The sequence below is a fragment of the Carettochelys insculpta genome, chromosome 8 (genome assembly GCF_033958435.1).
Source record: "Carettochelys insculpta isolate YL-2023 chromosome 8, ASM3395843v1, whole genome shotgun sequence".
In the NCBI taxonomy this organism is placed as follows: Eukaryota; Metazoa; Chordata; order Testudines; family Carettochelyidae; genus Carettochelys; species Carettochelys insculpta.
This window is the reverse complement of record NC_134144.1, coordinates 11,187,245-11,206,990: the sequence shown is the minus strand read 5'-3', so window position 1 is coordinate 11,206,990 and position 19,746 is coordinate 11,187,245. Positions and strand designations below refer to the sequence as shown.

The window sequence follows — 19,746 nt, the reverse complement described above, 5'->3', positions numbered from 1 at the left end:
ATGTGCTTGTCTTCCCACACTGAACAAGTTTCAGGGGACTTGTCCTTTGCTATTATGTATGCATCATGCCTTGCCCATTGGGAATCTAAGCTCTGGGTGCTCCCATAAAGTAAATAGTACTCGGCAGAAATGTCAATACAATACTGTGCCCAATGCAGAAAAAACAACAGAAAAGTGGCAGACATTGAATTATGTTTAATAAACTAACATCCGCTCAATTAATGTTTTCAAATAAGTTACTTCTATTATCAATCACAGTTCTACGCATAAGACTGTTCTAGAAATTCAACAAAAATAGATTGAATTTGGCTTCTTGCTACAAAAATTTTTTAAAGGATCTTTTTTATTATACAGGAGCAAGACCAAATGTAATGTCTGGAGAAAAGCTGTTCTAGCCAAAACATTACATTTTGTCTTGCCTGCAGATATTTCAGTTGAGGAGGATTTTTAATCCAATATTGAAACGCCAATGTTCAGTCTATTTTTGCATGAATAATGCTTGCCACCCACAGGTCTCTACTTTTCTTTCTTGCCAAGCTGTTTTGCAGAAATAGCATTTTTAGAACAACCTCTTCGAGAAGCAATACTTCAATGCCAGCAACGTTACATTTCTGGTGCTGAAAGATTACTGGAATCTGCCTCATCAGACCCCCTTTTGCATCCAAAAAATGATTAGAGTTTGCAGGAGAATTGCTGTCATCTCGCTGGTTAAGAAATATTGTAAATGTGAAATATCTACCCTGTAATAATCTTCATAGATGTACAAGTATCTACATTTAGAAGTGTGCCATGTGTGTATGAAAAGATTGATGCAGACAATTAATATTACTATTTTATTTTTTTAAAAGTGCACATGCTGTAAAAACAATAAGAGAAGCACTCCCTGCTCAAATGACATAAAACTTAAAAGCCCGACTGTCATAGTTCCTGGGCTACTTGCACCATTGACCCCCCTTGGCCCCTTGAGAATATGCTGCTCATGCCTCTGGCCTCATATGGTATCTCCTCTCTTGGATTAGAAATCAAGCAATTCTCCTATTCGCAGATCAGGATTTGGCCCACAACTCCTTGTAATTTAATCAGGATTGTCTCAGTAGGTCTGATTTATCTGCAGTACCTGCAGTTTTGTCCCCTCAGGCCCTGTGACAGTGGGAACCCTGACCAGACAGACCTCTAAAAGCAAAGTCTTATCTATGAAGAACTAAAACATTTAAAAAGAACCTATTTTAAACTACTAAGCCAGGCTGTATGCAGGCCTGTCTACAGGAGCTTACGGCCTCTCTGATGTTACTCTGGCAGGTCGAGCCAGCGGTGGTGAAACAGTTTATATAGTGGGAGTGCTAAGAGCCATTAAATCAAATTATAAACCATTTATGTAATGAAAACCATTTCACTCCAGGGGGTGTGGCAGCACCCCAAGTTCTGGCAGCTATAGGGCTCCTTCATATTCCCTGTGCAGAGCCTCTCTTTATGCCAGCCGTGCCCACCTCCCTGTGACAGCCCTTGTCAGTTGACCCCTCCCACTCTCCGAAGAGGGCTTTCTAAGTGTTTGGTGCCCTTTTTGGTTTCCAGACCCTCAGGCTGGCAAAACAAGCCCTATATTATCATGGGAGACAGGTTATAGGGTCCTCAAAGCTAACAGCTGTCTCCATTATTGAATTCCAGTGGAGTAACGTCAATGGGAATTTAAGGGCACTCAGTAGATTTCAAAGAGCACTTGATAGCTCACAGGCTCAGGGCCTTTGGTGTGGGGAGGAATTAAAGTTGTTGATTAGCTTGTGGTATAGGTCAGTTTGTGATCATAGGAGTAGTACTGCCTAGAAATGAAAAAGGGAAGGTTGGAAAGATGAGAGAGTGAGAACACTCACTGGAGTCAGTTTAGTCACTAGCTTTTTCCCAAGATGCGCAGTAAGTTGAGAGCAGGAATGGAGGGAGCACGTAGCGGGGAGGGCAAGGATGGGGCTTACTGGAGCATTCAGACTGGTGTGTGAGGGAATGAGAGAATGGAGAGAGAAGCAGTGGTGAACCATGATGTTGGTGACCGTGATGACAAGGAGAAACTGATAAGGATAGGAGAAAGAAAAGTCAGAGATGACAGTAGACCAGTGGTCACAAAGGGAGTAAGTGATAGGAAAGTACAGAGTAGAAGTAAGAAATAATGGGGACATAGATGGGGACTTTGAGACGGAGAGGGAAGAACGGAGTTTTATTGATAAATCACAAGATGGTGACTGAAGTTATGGGTTGAATGTCATGTTTCAGTCCAAGCTGTACCTTTCACCCCCTCACATATCTGAGTGCACCCCTTCAGGTGAGAGTCCTCTTGCCTTCAACTGTCCTGGGTTGGAAGAATTCTGCCACTCTTAGACCAGGTCCCCAGGGTGTAACATCCTTGTGTACCAACCATGATCGCACAAGAGTTCCAAATGGATTTGTTTACTAGTAAGATGTCCATTTCATACTTGTGACTGTTATGCAGATACATTGACATCCTCTGCACCCTTCTCCCCCATGCCCCAGTTTGCAACTGCCTCTCAGACTCTGAACTCACTCCCACACCGCTCCATCATTCTAGAATCCTTTCCTGCACCCATGGCCCTGCTCAGACCCAACATCCCTGTAGTCCACCCCAGCTCATCTCCTCTGTCCCCGCTTCAGCCAAACTCCTTCTGATAGCCCGCACACTTCCTGCACCTCACTTCCCTGCCCTGAGCTCCCTTCGGCACCCAGCCTCCATCCCAGATCCTGCTCCTCCTTCATAGAAAAATGCAACTCTTGGACACTTTCCAAAATCTTAGAGTGGCCCACCCTCAAATTATTGCCCATTGCTGAATTACTCTCAAGGAATGTGAAAAAACATTTTAACACAGCATAGTCTGCACACACATCTTATCAGTGTAACTAAATTTGTGCCAGAGGCCCCAGTCTCCAGAAGCTTAGTGAAGGAGAACATAATTGATCAGCATGCCAGCAATCCCTGTCTCTCTGTTTCCATCTTCAGGAGCAGACCATCAGTCCCCTGGTCTGTGTCTGCCTTTGTCTCTTGAAGCTGTTCAAAGTATTTTATGCCGCCCAGTAGGGTGTGTCACAGACTTCCAAGCAAACCTCTGTCTACATTCTCCTGTAATTATCAGTTAGGAGGTTATTACCAGAAGTGTGCCCACTTTCCAGTCTACATGCAAATTGACCCATATAGCAAAGAACACAATAACAGACACACCAATATGCATGCAATATTAATGAAATATTAGAGGTATCTTCCTCATTCACCACATTGAGTCAGACCAAAGCTTGGTTGGAAAAAATGAGGAAGTTAGAGAATGCAGAAACAGTAGAATTAGAGAACTCTAATTAGAGAATTAGAAACTGAGCCTGTTTGAGGGAGATGAAAGGGAGCAAAGAAGAGGCAAAGGGGATAGAAAGTAGAAGGGATAAGACTGAGAAGGAGGAAGAGAAAGGCTGGAGCATGTGGCAGTGGAAGGAGAGGCAGCCATAGATGATGATGAAAGCTAGTTTTCAGTGAGTATGAGAAGGTTCATGGTTATGGAAGATAGTCATGGATCTAGGCAAGCCTGAAACATGGAGGGAAAGGGTGGGGAGAAGGTGGGCACTTGGAGGGAGTTACATAACTGGAAGGATTAGAGCTTGATGAGTGAGGGAGAATGTCTGAGGGGCGGAGTGAAGAGTTGTGTGAACAGTGGAAGGAAGAGATACAGACACTGAGGTGGAGAAGAGAAGCAGACGTGTTGGTAGCAAAGGAGGAGAGAAATGGAGAGGAAGTGGTGGAGGGGAGCGGGAAGAGAAGATAACAAGGAGGAAAAGAACCAGATGCAAAACTTGTGAGTAAAGGTGAGTGTGGCTAATGGCAGCGGTGAAGCTGATGTGGAGATATTCCCTGGGACACAATGAAATGAAATTGCGGACAACTGAGAGAAGGCAGCATGTTTGAAACAGGCAATGGCCTGCTGAAGAGTAGAAAGAGAAAATTCAGACAGAAGAAGAGAATTAAAACAGCTTTTGTATAGAACCTGAAAGTGGTCCTCTGGCTTTCACTCTGTGCTGCTGTTGAGGTATACTGCGCTGTACTTCTTCCAAAATGAAGGAGACACTACTCAGACTCCATTATCATGGATTCTGACAGCCACAGCAATTCTGTTCATTATCTATTTTTTGCAATAATGGTTTCCTCAAGCATTATGACTACTTTGATGCCTGCTGTGGGCCAAACGGGTGAAAATTTGATTGCCTTTAATGGTATCACAGGAGGCATTTAGTCTACGATCCAGGGCTTCCTGCTTAACCTCCTGTCATAGGGTAGTAGCAACTTTTCTTGCCTTCTATTGAGAATGGAGAAGGAGAAAGAGGAGCTCTCAGCAGGGAAGGTGCTTGATTTTCTATCTGGGAGGTAATAAATATTGCAAACCAGCAAAATTCAAACACTTGCACTTAGGATTTGCTGAGTTTAAAAATATATGATTGAAGTGAGTATCCATTCAAATGCGGGATTTTCTCTGCACATCACTGTGGCTGTGTGTAAGCTAGCCCCAACTTCAAAGGGTGCATGGTAATTAGGGTGTTGGGAGATTGCTAATGAAGTGCTGTGGTGCATGTGCAGCACTTCGAAGTTGCCGTGGGGGGGATTTAACCTCATGAAGTGCCAGCTTGCATGTAGCCATAGGGAGTAAAGGGACTTGGAAGGAGAGCAGGCACTTTGAAGTACCCGCGACTGACCTGTGGCTACACCCAACCCGGCACTTCAAGTTGCGGCAGGGGAGATTTAGCCTAATGAAGTGCTGCACATGCCCCCTCCGAAGTTGGGGGCTAATCTAGACACAGCCTGTAAGCAGAGTTTTGCTGTATTTATCCTTAATTATGGATCTTCAAAAGAACAAGTCAGCTCTTTGGAATTCCCAAGGAACTCCCTTTCTACTTATGATTTTATTTCTTGTTTCGTTACTGTAGGTATTTCTAGAATTAGTGGATCACTTCAGGCCTTCCAGTCCAGTTATTAATCAGTGAACTGGTATAATATAATTTCTGCTACTACTTTGTTTAACTCTCTTTAGTTTCAGAGCTGACTATGTCTGACCATGGTAGTGGTGAGAATGAAGTGCCACCTCCCCTGCCCCCACACCCCAGTGAGGAGCTGCTTTCTGAAGATTATAATCATAGGTTTGGATGTACTTTCTATTGAAGTCATTTTTATTATTTGTAGCTAGAATGGCTCGGTTCTCACTGATCATTGTGATGTTATTTCTCATTGATTAAAAGCACTATTGCCATGTTTATAAATAGATGTGGAATCTATACCACAATACTTGTGGTCAAGTTGACATGTTTGCAATATAAATCATTGGTTATTTTGGAATTTTAATATTTTGTCTATATCAGCAATTTTCAAATAATAATACGTCTATCGCTTGTGCTGTGTGAGCTATCCTCATTGTATACCAATTTTTTAAAAAAAATTTTACTCATCCAGGCCATTTCTGCGCATGCCACTTTCTCCAAAAGTGGCGAGCTAATAAACAGCCCAAAATATGCTAATGAGGCATGGATGTAAATTTCCCATGCCTCATTAGCATAAGGTCACATGATTTGGAGTCTGGAGGACACTCTTCCAGACTCCAAAACAGTGTGTAGAAGTGCGACCCCCAGGAGGTCTTCTGGAAGGAGAATTTTAGGAAGAAGGGGCCTCCGGGAGCAGAACTTCCTTCCAGAAGACCCCCCCGGGGCCACGCTTCGACACGCTGTTTCAGAGTCCGGAAGAGCATCTTCCAGACTCCAAATCCTGTCACTGTATGCTAATGAGGCACGGGGAATTCACATCCGCATCTCATTAGCATATTTCGGTACGTTTATTGGCATGCCAGTAGACACAGCCCCACAATTTTTCAGAGAATAATTGTCCTATAATTTTCTGTAACCTTAAACATATCATACACAAGTGGATTCTTATTTTTTCATTCTGTTTTACTTAATGTATGTGAGTGACAAGCTTGTCTATTTTGGCATTTTAATATCATACTATCTTGGTTTTAAGGTGTATAACACACTGTCATGTATAAAATTAAAATACACAAGCAAACAAATTCCTTTGTAAGCTAATCAGATTATGGACCACTTCTCTTCCGCTTTACTTTCAGTGATGCTTTGGTTATCTGGCTCCTACTGTGAACGAAGGAAGGGAGAAGTTATTTCTGTTTTTAAATACTTGGGTTATGCTCAAATGACATAGTGATTGAGACCTTGTGGGTAGAGCTGGTCAGAAAAACTTGGAACCATTTTTTGTCAGAAAATATAGCTACACCAAAATTGAAATGCTTTGCAAAATTGTCTATTCACTAAAATTCCCTTTGGAGAAAAGTGGTGGAGAGAAATTGAATTCTTGAAACATCTTTTTCAACATTTTTGGAATGAAACATTTCAATCTTTCATTTTGAAATTTATTTTTGTTTGAAATTGTTTGAATCGTATGTTATGTAAAATCAAGAATGAAAATGAAGAGTTTTCGTTGAACCAAAACTATTTTTTTGGCAGGGGAATTTTCCAGAGTAGAGAATTTTGAAATTTGGTGGTTTCATTCCAGTTCTAAGCTGAATCAAATTTCCAATTCTCTGTGAAACAAGATTTGAATCTTCTGGGCGGGTTTATTTATGAGGTGCTTCTGTGAAAGAGGAGTGGATGGTGGTGGTCTTTTTAAATGCCATCATTCAAATAGATTGTTGACATGTCAGAGAGAGGGAACCAGGTGCAGCAGCTGCATTTTGCTCAACCTATTTGGTAAACAATTCAGACAGGAGGCAGTTAAATAGAGCTCAGCAGAAGGGAAAACAAGACTGTTGGCACTGGATATTTCCCCTTCTGTTCTGTTAACTAAAATCATATTTAAATATTAAGCCTGTAAAAACAGCAGTTATCTTCACAAAGAATCAGTATTTAAATATATATAATTAAATACATGTGTATGGAGGTGCTAAATCTCACAAAAGAAACTTGACAATCAGAGATTGATTTAAGATGCATGACTGCAGACAACTGGAAGTGAAAATACATTTATATTTTGGAAGTTTTAATTGTTTCACTTTTGTTTTTTGCATTTGTGCCTAAATATTTTGCATGGCTCTTTCCACAGTTCTGTAGTGGACTCAGCAGCATATTTAACAGATCAGAACATCGGCTTCAGACCTTTGACACCAGCCACACAGCCTGAATCAATTAATCTGAAAGCCTCCAAGAGCATGGATCTTGGTAAGGTGAGGGGTGGGGAGGACATCAGGTCACCATTTTAGCCTTAGCACATTGCAGTACCTTTTCTTTTCTTAAACATATACATCAGCGAGCATGTTCTGTGGCATACCTGCTGTGGTGGGACAATGGCCTGCCTCTTATAACATCCAATTACAATTACCATTTTTTATTAAAGTTCAAAAATGGTATTTTTCCCCCAGATGTCATTTTGTTAGGCATTGTACTGAAATCTCAGCTGAGACAGAAGAATTATGTCTTTAAACAGTCCATACATGTCTAAATCTATAGTGAAACAATAAACGTGTTATTTTTGGATAGAATTTAGATGATGGCAAAACTGCATTAGACAACAGCTGACCTTCTTAAGACAGATGACTTATTTCATCAGTGATGATAAGGAAGTTGAACATATTGAAGTAGATTTTTATAGGTGCTTGAACAGCAGGAAGGTTATGGCCCAGTTCCCATCAATGGGATGTAGAAAATTTTGCAGTGTGTGTGAAACTGAGAGAACTTTGTATTCACAATATTAGCAAACTGTCTTTGATATGTGTGAGGGTGGGTTGCTTAATTTTTGCCCACATGCTTTAAAGTGGTGAAAAACCTAAAGTGAAAACTGAATTGTAGCAGTATCAAGAAGAAGTCTCCAAGCCTTTTAAAACTCAAAGAATCAGGAACCAAGTAAAACTTTTGTATTTCTTCTGTGTGTAGCACATTTCACTCTTTTTCTAATTATTGTATACATATGTCCTGATCCAGTAAGTTTGAGTAGTTCCCTGGTGTGGTGCTAAGCTTATTACTTGGGTCTTCTGCTGGATGAAGTCTTTAAATATACCGTGAATGGCAAGTTACAAATTTCTCCCATCACTGTTGCTCCTGTGATTGAGTGCTATTTTTAACATCCAATAGATTAAAGCTTTTTAATGGTGGTCATACTATATTTCCTTCTGACATATTGCAGATTTGTATTAGAATTTTGAGTTCTGATTTATTTATTTTTTTAAATCCAGAAAATACGTGCAATTTCATAGTAGGCATACAAGAAGCAAGCAACAGGGGCAGCACCTTGGGGGTGGGCGTGGAAAGCAGAGAAGAGGCGGAGCCTAGGGAAAGAGAGCAGGGATGGGGTCTTTGGGAGGAAGAGTTGGGGCATGGGTGGGGCCTTGGGAGTCCTGTTACCAACATTTGGAAAGGTGGCAAACCTAACAGAAACGTGAAGTAAGATTAGATATATTAAAGTCTTGGTGAACTTTTACAAACATACCCTGGGTGCAGTTTTTTCCATTTTAAACCATAAGACTCCAATATGGTTCCCTCCATGGACACAGTAACCACAGTATCATATATGATAGAGAGCCAGGCTCTTAGATTGCAAGGTCCAAAACAATGTAGGGCTTTTTGTGTCAACATTTTGATCTCCATATATGACCTGTACAGAGTATGGATCGCTAATGAAAGTGTTTCTGAGTAGTCCATAGGTGTAGCTAAATGTACAATGCATTACAACAGCCTGGTCTCAAAATGACAAAGGCAGGGCCAACATCAGAAAGATCACCTGGCACAGAGGACATAACTACTGGGGACATGTGCCACCTGGCATCCAGAAGCAGCCCCAAACTGTGGACTTCTGTGGCACTCTCCTTACATCTGGAGTTCCAATACCATCCTCAACAATTTTTAGTTGTTTCTCCTGTCCTGCCAACATTGCATTATGTTCCTCCTGTGATAAATTTGAACAGCTCTCTTTTGTCTTTGCTCACATCTATTAAAAAAACTTCACAAGCCATGTAAAGCACTGAAAAGGATGATTTGATTTGCTGTTGTCGTCATCTGAATATACCCTCACCCATATCCTTTCACCTTAACCTGCATACATGTTAACTGGGAGGGTGACAAAATATATTTCTGAGGCATCCTGGATGAGAGAATCCTTCAAACACAAAGCCAGTTGTCCAAAACTATGCACTGGGATATCTCACAAAGATAGTAGCAGTTCTGCTTGCCCTGCTGGGAACCAGAGATGAGCCCATAAAAATCTGATGAATGGAGGCATTGCAAGCTGACAACTAACAACAGAACTGGTATGAGGCCATTGTTGTGACCTTCATCCATTGTTAGCAGATCATCAGCCAGTCCATTCTGAGTCTGTACTTGGGCCTGAAAACCGTATGCCTCGAAGTCAAGGAAACCTGATTGAAAAAGGATCATCCTTTCCCTCAGGAAAGGGAGATTAGAGCCAGAATGATAGCTGTCAAGGCTGCTGGTGTCAATAATTGGTTTTCTAAATTAGCTGTCTTACAAGTAATTGATTAAGAGTGTCCCTACTCCATGATTCCTCTTTCCTAGGTGAACCATCTTAGATAGTCCTGAGCCCAGTACTTCTCTACTTTCCTCCCTTTGCCACCAGGAAGCGCAAGCGTCCAAATTGCACGTTGTAGTCCATAGTGTCTCCCATAATCAAGGTGAGCCACCCTGACTGCAACTAACAGTGGAACAATATTTGTCATCCTTTGTGGTGCAGAGGAGTGTGAAAACACTCCTCTCTGTAGAGGCAGATAGCACAGTGGTAATCAGACTACTTTTGTTTACAAAGTAAAATGAAAATTCTTCAGTGATAAATAATCAGCTATAGTATTAATACTGTGCAGTTTATCTAGGATATTCACCGTTCAAAAAGATCCATTATCTGACCGTTTGCAGACTCTGTGGGGGTAGAGACAAAGACAACTGTCCTGGCCTCCTGTAAAGGAGTTACAAAACCTTCAAAAATGCTTTGTCACTATCAATCAGAATCATCATGAGATTTTTCACCATTGCTATTTTACTCATTTTCTCGCTTGTTTGATCTCTTGCAGATCACTTGAGACCATAGTGGCCAGGGAATGGACATTTAGAACCACAATATCAACAGTTAAGGACATATGGTTATTATAAAATTCTAGTAGTGGTTAGCATGGTCTGTCAGCAAAATGGTATTCTTCACAGCCATCTGGAATGTGTGTGTTCCCTCAGCCTAACATTAGGACTTGGCCCAGGCCTGTCACCATGATAGAGATGGAGTCTTATCTTTTATTAAATCACAACCCTCACAGGGCATCCTTTTACATGAGTTTAACTGAATTCGATATTCAACAGTCGAACATTGGTAAATCACAGTCTCTATTTTGCATATGGGACATAGACCAAAGTGAAATCTGTTTGAGCCCTAAGTCTGTCTACACTGGCACCTTCTGTGAAGAGACTCATGTTGCAGCCACAAAAGCTCTCAAGGCTCATTTTGCCAATGTTGCAATAGCAAAGCCAGTGGGAGTTTTGTGCAGTTCTGTACATCTTTGCTATTTTAGCTGCTGAAACTAGATCAAATGCTTGCTTGTGGAATATGATTAAATTTATTCCTCTGCCTGCCTTTGAGAGTTTACATCTTACTAGTCATCAAGGTGAGAGATCTTAGATGTAAATTTCCTGTTACTTTCAAAAGTTTACTGGAATATGCTTTAAAATGAAGTTGTATCGTATCCTTGTTATGTGCCAGTGTTCTCTTGTGCACTTTACTTCTTGGAAAAGCCAGGTATTACCTAATTAAAATTGCAGAGAACTTGGGAGACTGACAGTCATTCACAGAAAGTTGCAGACACTTACTAAAATGTGAAAATCCGTAATAGTTTGAGTTCCTGTGCAGTCATTGTGTTCAAGTATGTTGTGTACCCACGACTTGCGCGTGCATGCTGTGCGCGCGCGCGCGCGCGCACACACACACACACACACACACACACACTCTATCTCTGCAAGATAGGCTGTGTAGAAAAGTTGCAAAAGGGAGACATTTTCCAGATATCAACACTAAACTACTTTAGCTATTTTTTGTTGTTCATTCACTTGCCCATTCCAGGCATGTAGTCTTCACTGCAGTTGCCCATGTGTCACTGATTAGCCTTGTAATTGGAAATTAGTAAACAATTCAGCTGATGACACAAGAAAAAGTAGAGTCCAGCTGGCTTCTACTTATCTGGCTTGTACGGTGCAACTAATAAATTTTATAAGACCCCTTTTTGTCCCTAAAACGAACTCTTAGGTACATAGTGAACAATTCTATCGAGTAAGAATACAGTGATGTTGTTGTATACTCATTTTTCAGTGGTATCCCACTTAAAGCTATTGTTTTCTCTTCACCTGCACTTTTTTTTTATAGGTCAGAAAACAATTGTTGAAGATCTGTTTTTCAGTTGTAGCAATGCAAATTAAATAATTACTAATACCTTTAATGATTGATGCTTAATATCAGGAAATCAGAGGGAGATATAAAATAATACATGAGACTGTGGCCGGAACCTCTACCACCACACTCGCAGCGATGGTTCAGCAGGACCTTCTTAAGTGGTGGTCCAAAACTTATACCTCCAGGCTGAATAGTGGGGGAAGATTTGGACCCCACAGAAGACTTTCATGCCCCAGAGGGTCCTTCCAGGGTAGTCTTACTTCTCATAAAAGCCATACAAAAGACAACACAGGTGCTGGGGCAGACCGGGGCTGGTATGGAGAGACGATACCATGGGCTACAAAAAGGATAAAAATGCCTTTTTTACTCATCCTCAGTCAGGAACATTAGTGGTTTAATGCACCAAACCCAAAGACTGGCAAGGTCAGCTGCCCCAAAGTCAAGAAAAGCTAAAACACTGGACTGTTTTGGCTGTACGTGCAGCTGACCACCATCTTGGCCTTTCACCCCATGGACAGAGGATAAGAGTCTTCCGGAATCCCAAGGCTGGCTGCTCAAGGATCTGGACAGCCATTACCCCACATGTGATAACGCTTTCCCCAGTGGGACCTCAGCTTAGTCTTATCCAGCCTCATGGCCCCTCAGTTTGAGCCCATGAGTACCTGCCCTCCCTTCTACCTTTCTTGGAAGGTGGCTTTCCTGGTTGCTCTAACATCAGCCAGAGGGATCTCTGAGCTAAGTGCTCTTCCATCTGATACCCCTTACCATTTTCTGCAAAGACGAGGTCCAGCTACGTCCTATCCTGCGTTGCTGCCCAAGGTGGTCTCACAGTTTCACGTGAATCAGGACATATTTTTACCTGTGTTCTTTCTAAACTCTGTGCCACAAGCAGAGAGCAGATGCTCCATTCCCTTGACGTCAGGTGTCCCTAGCCTTATACAGCGAATTCACAAAGCCATTTCATAAGTCACCAGAGCTCTCTATTACAACTGGCAAACAGATGGAAGGGTCCCTATCTCCTCCCGATGCACTTCATTCATCATGTGTACTACATCCTGGTGCAGGATGCAGTATGACCTGGCCAGCCTCTGGGGAGTCGGATTATGCACTCCACATGAGCTCATACTTTATCTGCAGCTTCCCTTGTGCACATCCCTGTCTTAGGTGTGGCAAGGTCAGTCCCACTCCTGGACCCCAGATCCCTGTTCAGTTCACAGTCCCACAGATAATTTAAATACTGCAGCATGAGCCCCATTTTCCCTTGCTGCGGTTTGGACTTCTTTCCCTCAGCTAGAAGGGCGCTAGCTTAGGTTTCCCCTGGTCTGTGTGAGTTGGGTAAACAGTCCTCCATGGCCACTGGCTGACCTCTGAAGTTACCTGGAGGAAAGGAGCTCGAACACATCATGTCGGAGCGCCCCGGCTCTCTCTGGCAAAGTGGGTGTTCTTATAAGCTTTCTGACTCTCTTCTGGTTTGTTATAATCTTTTCACCTGACTCCAATTTCCTGTTCCCTTCTCCACTCTTTCCCTATTGGAAGAAGGCTTTTTAAAGGACCCCATGGCAGCCTCAAGTGAGATCAGCTAGCTCTAATTAGTTCTAAAATGTCCTGCTGTGTGCCTGGTTTGAGCCCTTCACCTCCATTATTGTAAAGTAAAAATTAGGGACTGTCTCCAGCTTTGCATTACCATCACTATATCAGCAGGGTGCAGAGGGTTCTAAACTTCCAGCAGATCTGCCTGATATTCTGCCTGATTCTTTGCTGCAGGAGCCAGAATACCTCCAGGAGTAGAAAGGGGAGTGTGCCTGAGAGCAACCCTACCTTTCGAAAGGTGTGGTATAGTTTCTTCCCTCCCCCGTTCTGATTGGAGTCTCTTGTTTCTTGTGGAACCCGGCCCCCAGCTCTTTGTGCTGAAGGTGAAAACACATTTGAGTGATGTCCCTTGCACTGTTGTGAAAAGAGTAGAAGGGACCCTTTTGCCTTCATTCCAGACACCCTTGCAAGGCCAGCCAAAACCTCATCCTGACACTTGCATATTAGGTATAGATTACAGGCCAAGTTTAGGCCTTTGCATTATGTTCCTTTATAGAAACCAACACAACAGATTTGGAAATGTAGAAATGAAAATGTGTTGTATCTTCCATTTCGTGTATAAATATGACACTTAATCTCAAAAGATAGTGACAGATGGGAAAGGAGAGGAGGAAATCAATAATTTCTTTGCAAGTCATTGAAAGAATGATTTTTCCCTCTCCTTTAACCATCTCCTATATGTGCACATTTCCCCACACAGTTGTAGAAGATAACTACAATAGCTCATCAACATCCATTTACACTAGCTTTTCCCCCCTCTCAACTGTATTTTTTCCCAAAAGAAATAATATATGGCAACATGGATTTTTGTTGTTTTTTTTGTTGTTGCTGCTATTCTTAAACTGGGGTGTGTGTGTGTGTGTGAGAGAAATTCTGTGGACTTCGAAAAAAAGGCGTTTTTGTTGTTTGTATATAAACCTCTTCTATTTCCATAAATTGTTATGCACAGGAATAAATTAGGCTTTGCATAAATAGAGAGTACTTCCATAACTGCATGCAAAACATGACTGTAGCTTGCTTTAACCTGCAGCAACATGAAGTTGAAAAATATTAGTGTATAGCAATTTTGTTGTGTATCAATTCAAGCAAAATACTGTGTATGATCACTATTTAAAGGTACCATTTTTATGTGCAACACAATGCCCATGACCAGTATCCCATGATGTTGCTCAGAACAGCCTTGTCCAAGAAGCTCCATAGGGCTCAGTGATGAGTCTTCATGGACTAGAAAAATAGAAGGTGTTTTCCCTCTCTTTTTAAATGTGAATGAAGAATCAGCTGCTATAACATTTAGGCATATGCCTAAAGTCCTTTTAGCTTGGGACAGGATTAATGGAGGCACCAGCCAACTCTACTTATTTATGTAGTGGAAATTGCTAAATAAATATGCTGAAACACAGGATATGGGAGAGGAGAACCTTTAACTAAATAAGCTTTTCTTGGACAATGAAGAATTTAGTAGGCTACAGATCAGACTTTTCAAGTCACCTCAAAATTGTGAGAGGCCAGCGTCTTAAGAGAAGGGAATGGGAAATAAGATCTTTATCAGTTACCTTAGTGGATTGCTCTGAATTGGATGATACTTCGGGAAACTAAGAGAGGTCCTAGAGTTCAGGAAGTAACCAAGTCAGGGACAGAGTGGTACTGTAGATTATTATTTCTCAAATTGGGGAGCATCTTGATCACAATAGGGCTGAAAAGTTGCTGGGGGAAGATCAGTGTTCACAGTTATGGAGACCAAATGGAAGGAGGAAGCTCTGTCTGTGCTGATGAGTAAGTCATTGCAGACTATAAATCAGCTGGAGTGTCACTACTTTCTAATATAGTATCCTAGCAAGAATTTGGGTACAAAATTAATTAATAAAATCATCCAGTAGAGGGGGCAGGCCTTTTAAAAAATTAAAATGTCAGATTCTCCTTTCAGTTATTATGGGGCTTGGCAAAATTAGACTATATAAGTCTTTGGCTGACTGGGGGACAAAGTATTAATCAACATCTCAAAACTCATCCAGCTCACATCACACACAACTTATTAATACTGTCAAATTATCTGAGGGCAAACTGCAAGGTGAAGTACAGGTTGAACCTCTCTCGTCCGGCACCCTTGGGACCTGACTGGGGCCAGATGAGAGAATTTTCTGGACCATGGGAGGTCATATTGCCTAGCAGCTTTACCAACACTTCCACTTCTTACTAGGCTCCTCGAAGACATTTGGGGGTAAATTACAGACAGCTAAACTACATCACAGAACACACAGCCCGGACAGGTGGTTGGAAACAAACTTTATGGGACCACAGGAAAGTTAGCCACACCCATGATAAGTGGTCATCCAGCTAAGAAAAATCATGCTGGATTACAGAGTTTGCAGGATCAGAGGGTTCCAGGTTAGAAAGATTTAACCTGTATTAGAAATGGATCATAATGTGTTCTCAAAAATTAGGGAAACATTAGAACTCCTTTGTAGACCTCTAATTGGAGAATGAACCACAATCTGCTGAAAAATGTTGGGGTTACTGGATTTAGACAATTGAAATGTTGGGAGCAAAAAGTAATTCTATATATTTTATTCATGTTGTGAACATAAAGGGACAGGTAATAATGAAGTTTAAATTTTAGATCAGTTTTAAGATAATTGCATTTAAACCTTTTTCCCCACCAAATGGCTCTAGCTTATAAATGAGAGATTTTATATGAACTTTTGGATTAATTCTTGGAACCTAGGAGAAGCGATAATTACATTGCGTAGGTTTATAGTCAAGATAGATCAGTTTTAATTTTGTACTTCGTTTTATTAGAAAGAGAGTCATGTGGTTCTGTAAAGGTTAGAGAGAATTAAAAATGGCAATTTTAACCTTCATAATGTTGATGGTCTTATATTACCAACGGTATCACAAACCATAGTAGCCTGTGCCAAAGGTTCAAGCTCCCTAAGGGCTGTAGTATCAGAATTAGCAGGGTGACAACCACTTATAGAAATATCCCGAGATCCAGTGCCTGTAGGAACATGCAGGGGGCAAGAATAGTGACCAAGAAACAGCCACAAGTTATCAGACTTATCTTTATTAAAAAAACCATAATACGCAGATAACAGATGTTTTGTGGAGATGGAGGATTAGTATAAATTATCCAGCATCAGTATTTTCAGATTCACATCCCTAATACTACCACTGTGACTTGGGTGTATCTCTCATCAGGTGGAAGATCTCCTAATGGATTTTTCATGCTGATGGAACCCTTACATTCAGTGTTTCTCATACCCATAATCCGTATGCATATACAGGATGGTTCCAATCCCTTTTCCCTTTTCAGGACTTCCACACCCCATAAATGGTGGGGTGCTTCACTCTACATAGCCTGTCTTTTTAGTTCCCCTTATCATCATTAACATTTACATCAATCAATCCCTGTGGTAACTTGCAGTCATTGCAGAATTTCTCATGATGTTACAATAGGGCAGTGTTTCTGAGCCCTGGGGTACACCTGAGGTCTTCCAGGGGGTACATCAACTCATCTAAATTTTTGCCTAGTTTTACAACAGGCTACATAATAAAGTCAGTACAATCTAAAAGTTCATTCACACAATGGCCGTGTCTACACTAGCCAAAAACTTCCAAATGACCACACAAATGACCATTTCAAAGTTTACTAATGAAGCGCTGACATACATATTCAGTGCCTCATTAGTATGCGGGTGGCTGCAGCGCTTCAAAATTGACGCGGCTTGCTGCTGCACAGTTCATCCAGACAGGGCTCCTTTTCGAAAGGACCCCAGCTACTTCAAAGTCCCCTTATTCCCATCTGCTGCGCGGCGGCAAACCACGTCAATTTCGAAGCACCGCAGCTGCCCGTGTGCTAATGAGGCGCTGAATATGTATGTCAGAGCTTCATTAGTAAACTTCGACGTGACCATTTCGAAGCTTTTGGCTAGTGTAGACGTGGCCAATGACTTGTTTCTACTGCTTCATATGCCTGACGCCGAAATGTAAGTACAATATTTCTATTCCAATTCATTTATTTGATACTCAGATGGTAGAAAGCACATTTTCAATAGTAGTCTTCTGTGATATTTTTGCACGCTTTTGTAACTAAGTAGTTTTTAAGTGAGTTGTAACTGGGTCGTATGCAGAACAAATCTGACTCCTGAAGAGGGTACAGTAATCTGGAAAGGTTAAATGGCACTTGTTTCAAGACTTCGGATTTCCTCTGGACTATGTTTCTCAACTGGTGGTACGCGTACCCTTAGGGGTACACGAGAGAAGTCATGGCATACTTATATTTTTTAAAGGGGTACTTTGTTTAAAAAAGGATGAGAAACACTGCAATATGGCAACTTGCAGAAATGAAAAGCAGGTGTTGCATATCTTTTATGATACCCTTGCATCTTTACTGTTAAGCTTGGAAGGGTTGACATGACTAGTTGACCCAATTCCTGATGTACCTATGCTGCAATTTGTCATATCTAACTTTACAGTCTGGCCTAATTTGTACTCTTACCAATACTGTATGCTTATCTTTCTCTACCCTCTCTGCATTATCCTACATTGTTACCTACAGTTTAAATCTGTTCATCACACATTGATTACATATGAATTAATCACAACAATTGATCCTAGAAGTATGTAGCTACACAGCAAACATATGAAGTGAGGGCCAGTGTCCTCAATTGACCGTGTAAGGCTGAAGAATGAGGGGCTGATGTGCCACTAAAAGAAAGGGAAGACTTTGTTGTTGGTGAAGTGATAACAGTGATATGACCAAATACCAAAGATGGTCTTCTATGGCCAGCTTGCTCGTGGAAAGTGCCCTGCTGGTGGTCAGTATAAGCACTATATAAACACCTTAAAGGCTAGTGTAAAGCCATGTGGCATATCTCCCAATGATCTGGAAACTCTAGTTCAGGACAGATTGTCGTGGTGGAAAACTACTGTACAGGCTCTTAATTGCTTTCAGAATCAGTGTATCCAGGCACTACAGGAAAAGCATAAGATGTGAAAAGAACATACAACACTTGCAATTGGTGGCTTTTTATGTGACATCTGCAATTGGTTCTGTTTAGTTGCTCACTAACAGCATCTTAGAAGATGAGATCTGTTGATCGATGGCTCAGTCCAAGATGATGATGATGATATTGGTGCTGCACACTGGCAAATAAAAAAGCTTTCATTTAAAATTAGAAATGTTCTTCTTGTGCAGTCTGTAGCACGGGGTGTAAATAGTTGGATTTTTAGCTGTAATGCTTGGTGGAAGCAGAAGTTTGTGCTAAAGTATAGGATGTATTGAAACCACAGGGTCAAGAGACCTCTTGGAACATAACTGAATTAAGCTGTCAAACTAATAACAGTCTTCTTAAAAGAACAGTTTAGAGCAAAGAAGTCCATATAGAAAAAAGCATCTGAGAAATCTTTCAGACCCCTTGATGTTTCAAGCTGTAAATAACTCAGATCTTCACCCTGTATTAAGGCACATTGGAAAATATTGCCCTTGTTACTACTTAAAGTTCATACTTTACCCTCACTTTTTTCTTACTCTTCCTACTGAGAGCACCTGTACTTCCTATTAAGGTGAATGGAGTTAGCCAGTGCTCAGCATCAAGCCCATAGTTATCACTGGGAGAGAGTGACTATGGACTGTGCCGCTCACTTTGTAGATCTGGCCCATGAACACAGTTTAAAATTAGGGCAACCGTATCTCCCAAATACAGGACAGGGAGTTATGGGGGGCAGAGGGGCGGCTCTTCCTGGCTCCACCAAGCCCTGGGGAGCTGGGAAGGAGGCACCAGCTGCTGGCCTTCCCCCAGAGCGCCGGGGAAGTGGCAGCTGCTGGCCCTCCCTTGGAGCCTTGGGGAAGTGGTAGCCACCGGCAGTCCCCATTGCTCCCTGAGCCGCGGGGAAGCGGCAGCTGCTGGTGCTTTCTGGGAGCCCAGGGAAGCATCAGCCCCCAGTGCTTCCCCGAGCCCTGGGGAAGCAACAGGGATGCGGCAGCTGCTCACGCTCCCCCTGCTTTCCTGAGGCTCACGGAAGTGACCTACATGCTCTCTGGCCAGCAGCTGCTGGCAGAAAAGGTCAGCAGTGGGGGAGGGCCCAAATATGGGACAATTAGTCCCTTTAAAAAAATAAGTAGGGACCGTCCTGCCAAATACGGGAAGGGTGGTCATCCTGTTTAAAATGTACTAGGCCCTTGACTGCTTAAAAGCATCAAGAGGAACAGGAAATTCTGTTGCACTAGGAAACTGATCTGAGTTTTCAGCATGTATCCTACCTTACAACAGTAAACCGTCCCTTCTTCTGGTCCCCTGCCCCTGGGATAGATGGGATAAAATTCTCCAACACTTTTAAAATGTCGTAGAGGATTCCAAAAAAATAAGTGAAACAAGTACAAAACATTCAAAGGGATGGTTGAGAGCTAGAATTTGACACAATCCCTATGAATAATTCTCTCCTGTGTCTAGATTGGGAGCCACTGCAACAAGAAAATAAAAGCTTAAAGAGAGTCCCTTCGCTGGCACAATCATTGACTAAAATTAATTGATAACACTATGTCTTTATTATACTGAAAGGGCTGTGTAAGGACAACATCCATCTGGAAAGCCAGTGACCAATTTGTTTCCCTGCTTTACTGTAATCAGAAAAGTAATTTATTTAGCTTTAAAAAAAAAACTTGTAAAGCAGCATTTGTGTATGTAGGTAGG

General features: G+C 41.8%; 1 protein-coding gene across 4 annotated transcripts in view; it reads left to right on the top strand.

The window, feature by feature from the left end:
- Positions 1-19,746, top strand: part of PARD3B (par-3 family cell polarity regulator beta) — a 614,980-nt gene that overhangs the window by 321,069 nt on the left and 274,165 nt on the right. For all 4 annotated transcript variants that reach the window (XR_012646411.1, XM_075001347.1, XM_075001346.1 and 1 more), the window contains exons 14-15: positions 5,067-5,172; positions 7,136-7,251. Coding sequence is in view for 3 of the 4 variants with exons in the window: in XM_075001347.1 (XP_074857448.1) it covers positions 5,067-5,172; positions 7,136-7,251 (222 nt within the window). In the remaining variant the exon portion in view is untranslated. The remainder of the gene's footprint in view (positions 1-5,066; positions 5,173-7,135; positions 7,252-19,746) is intronic.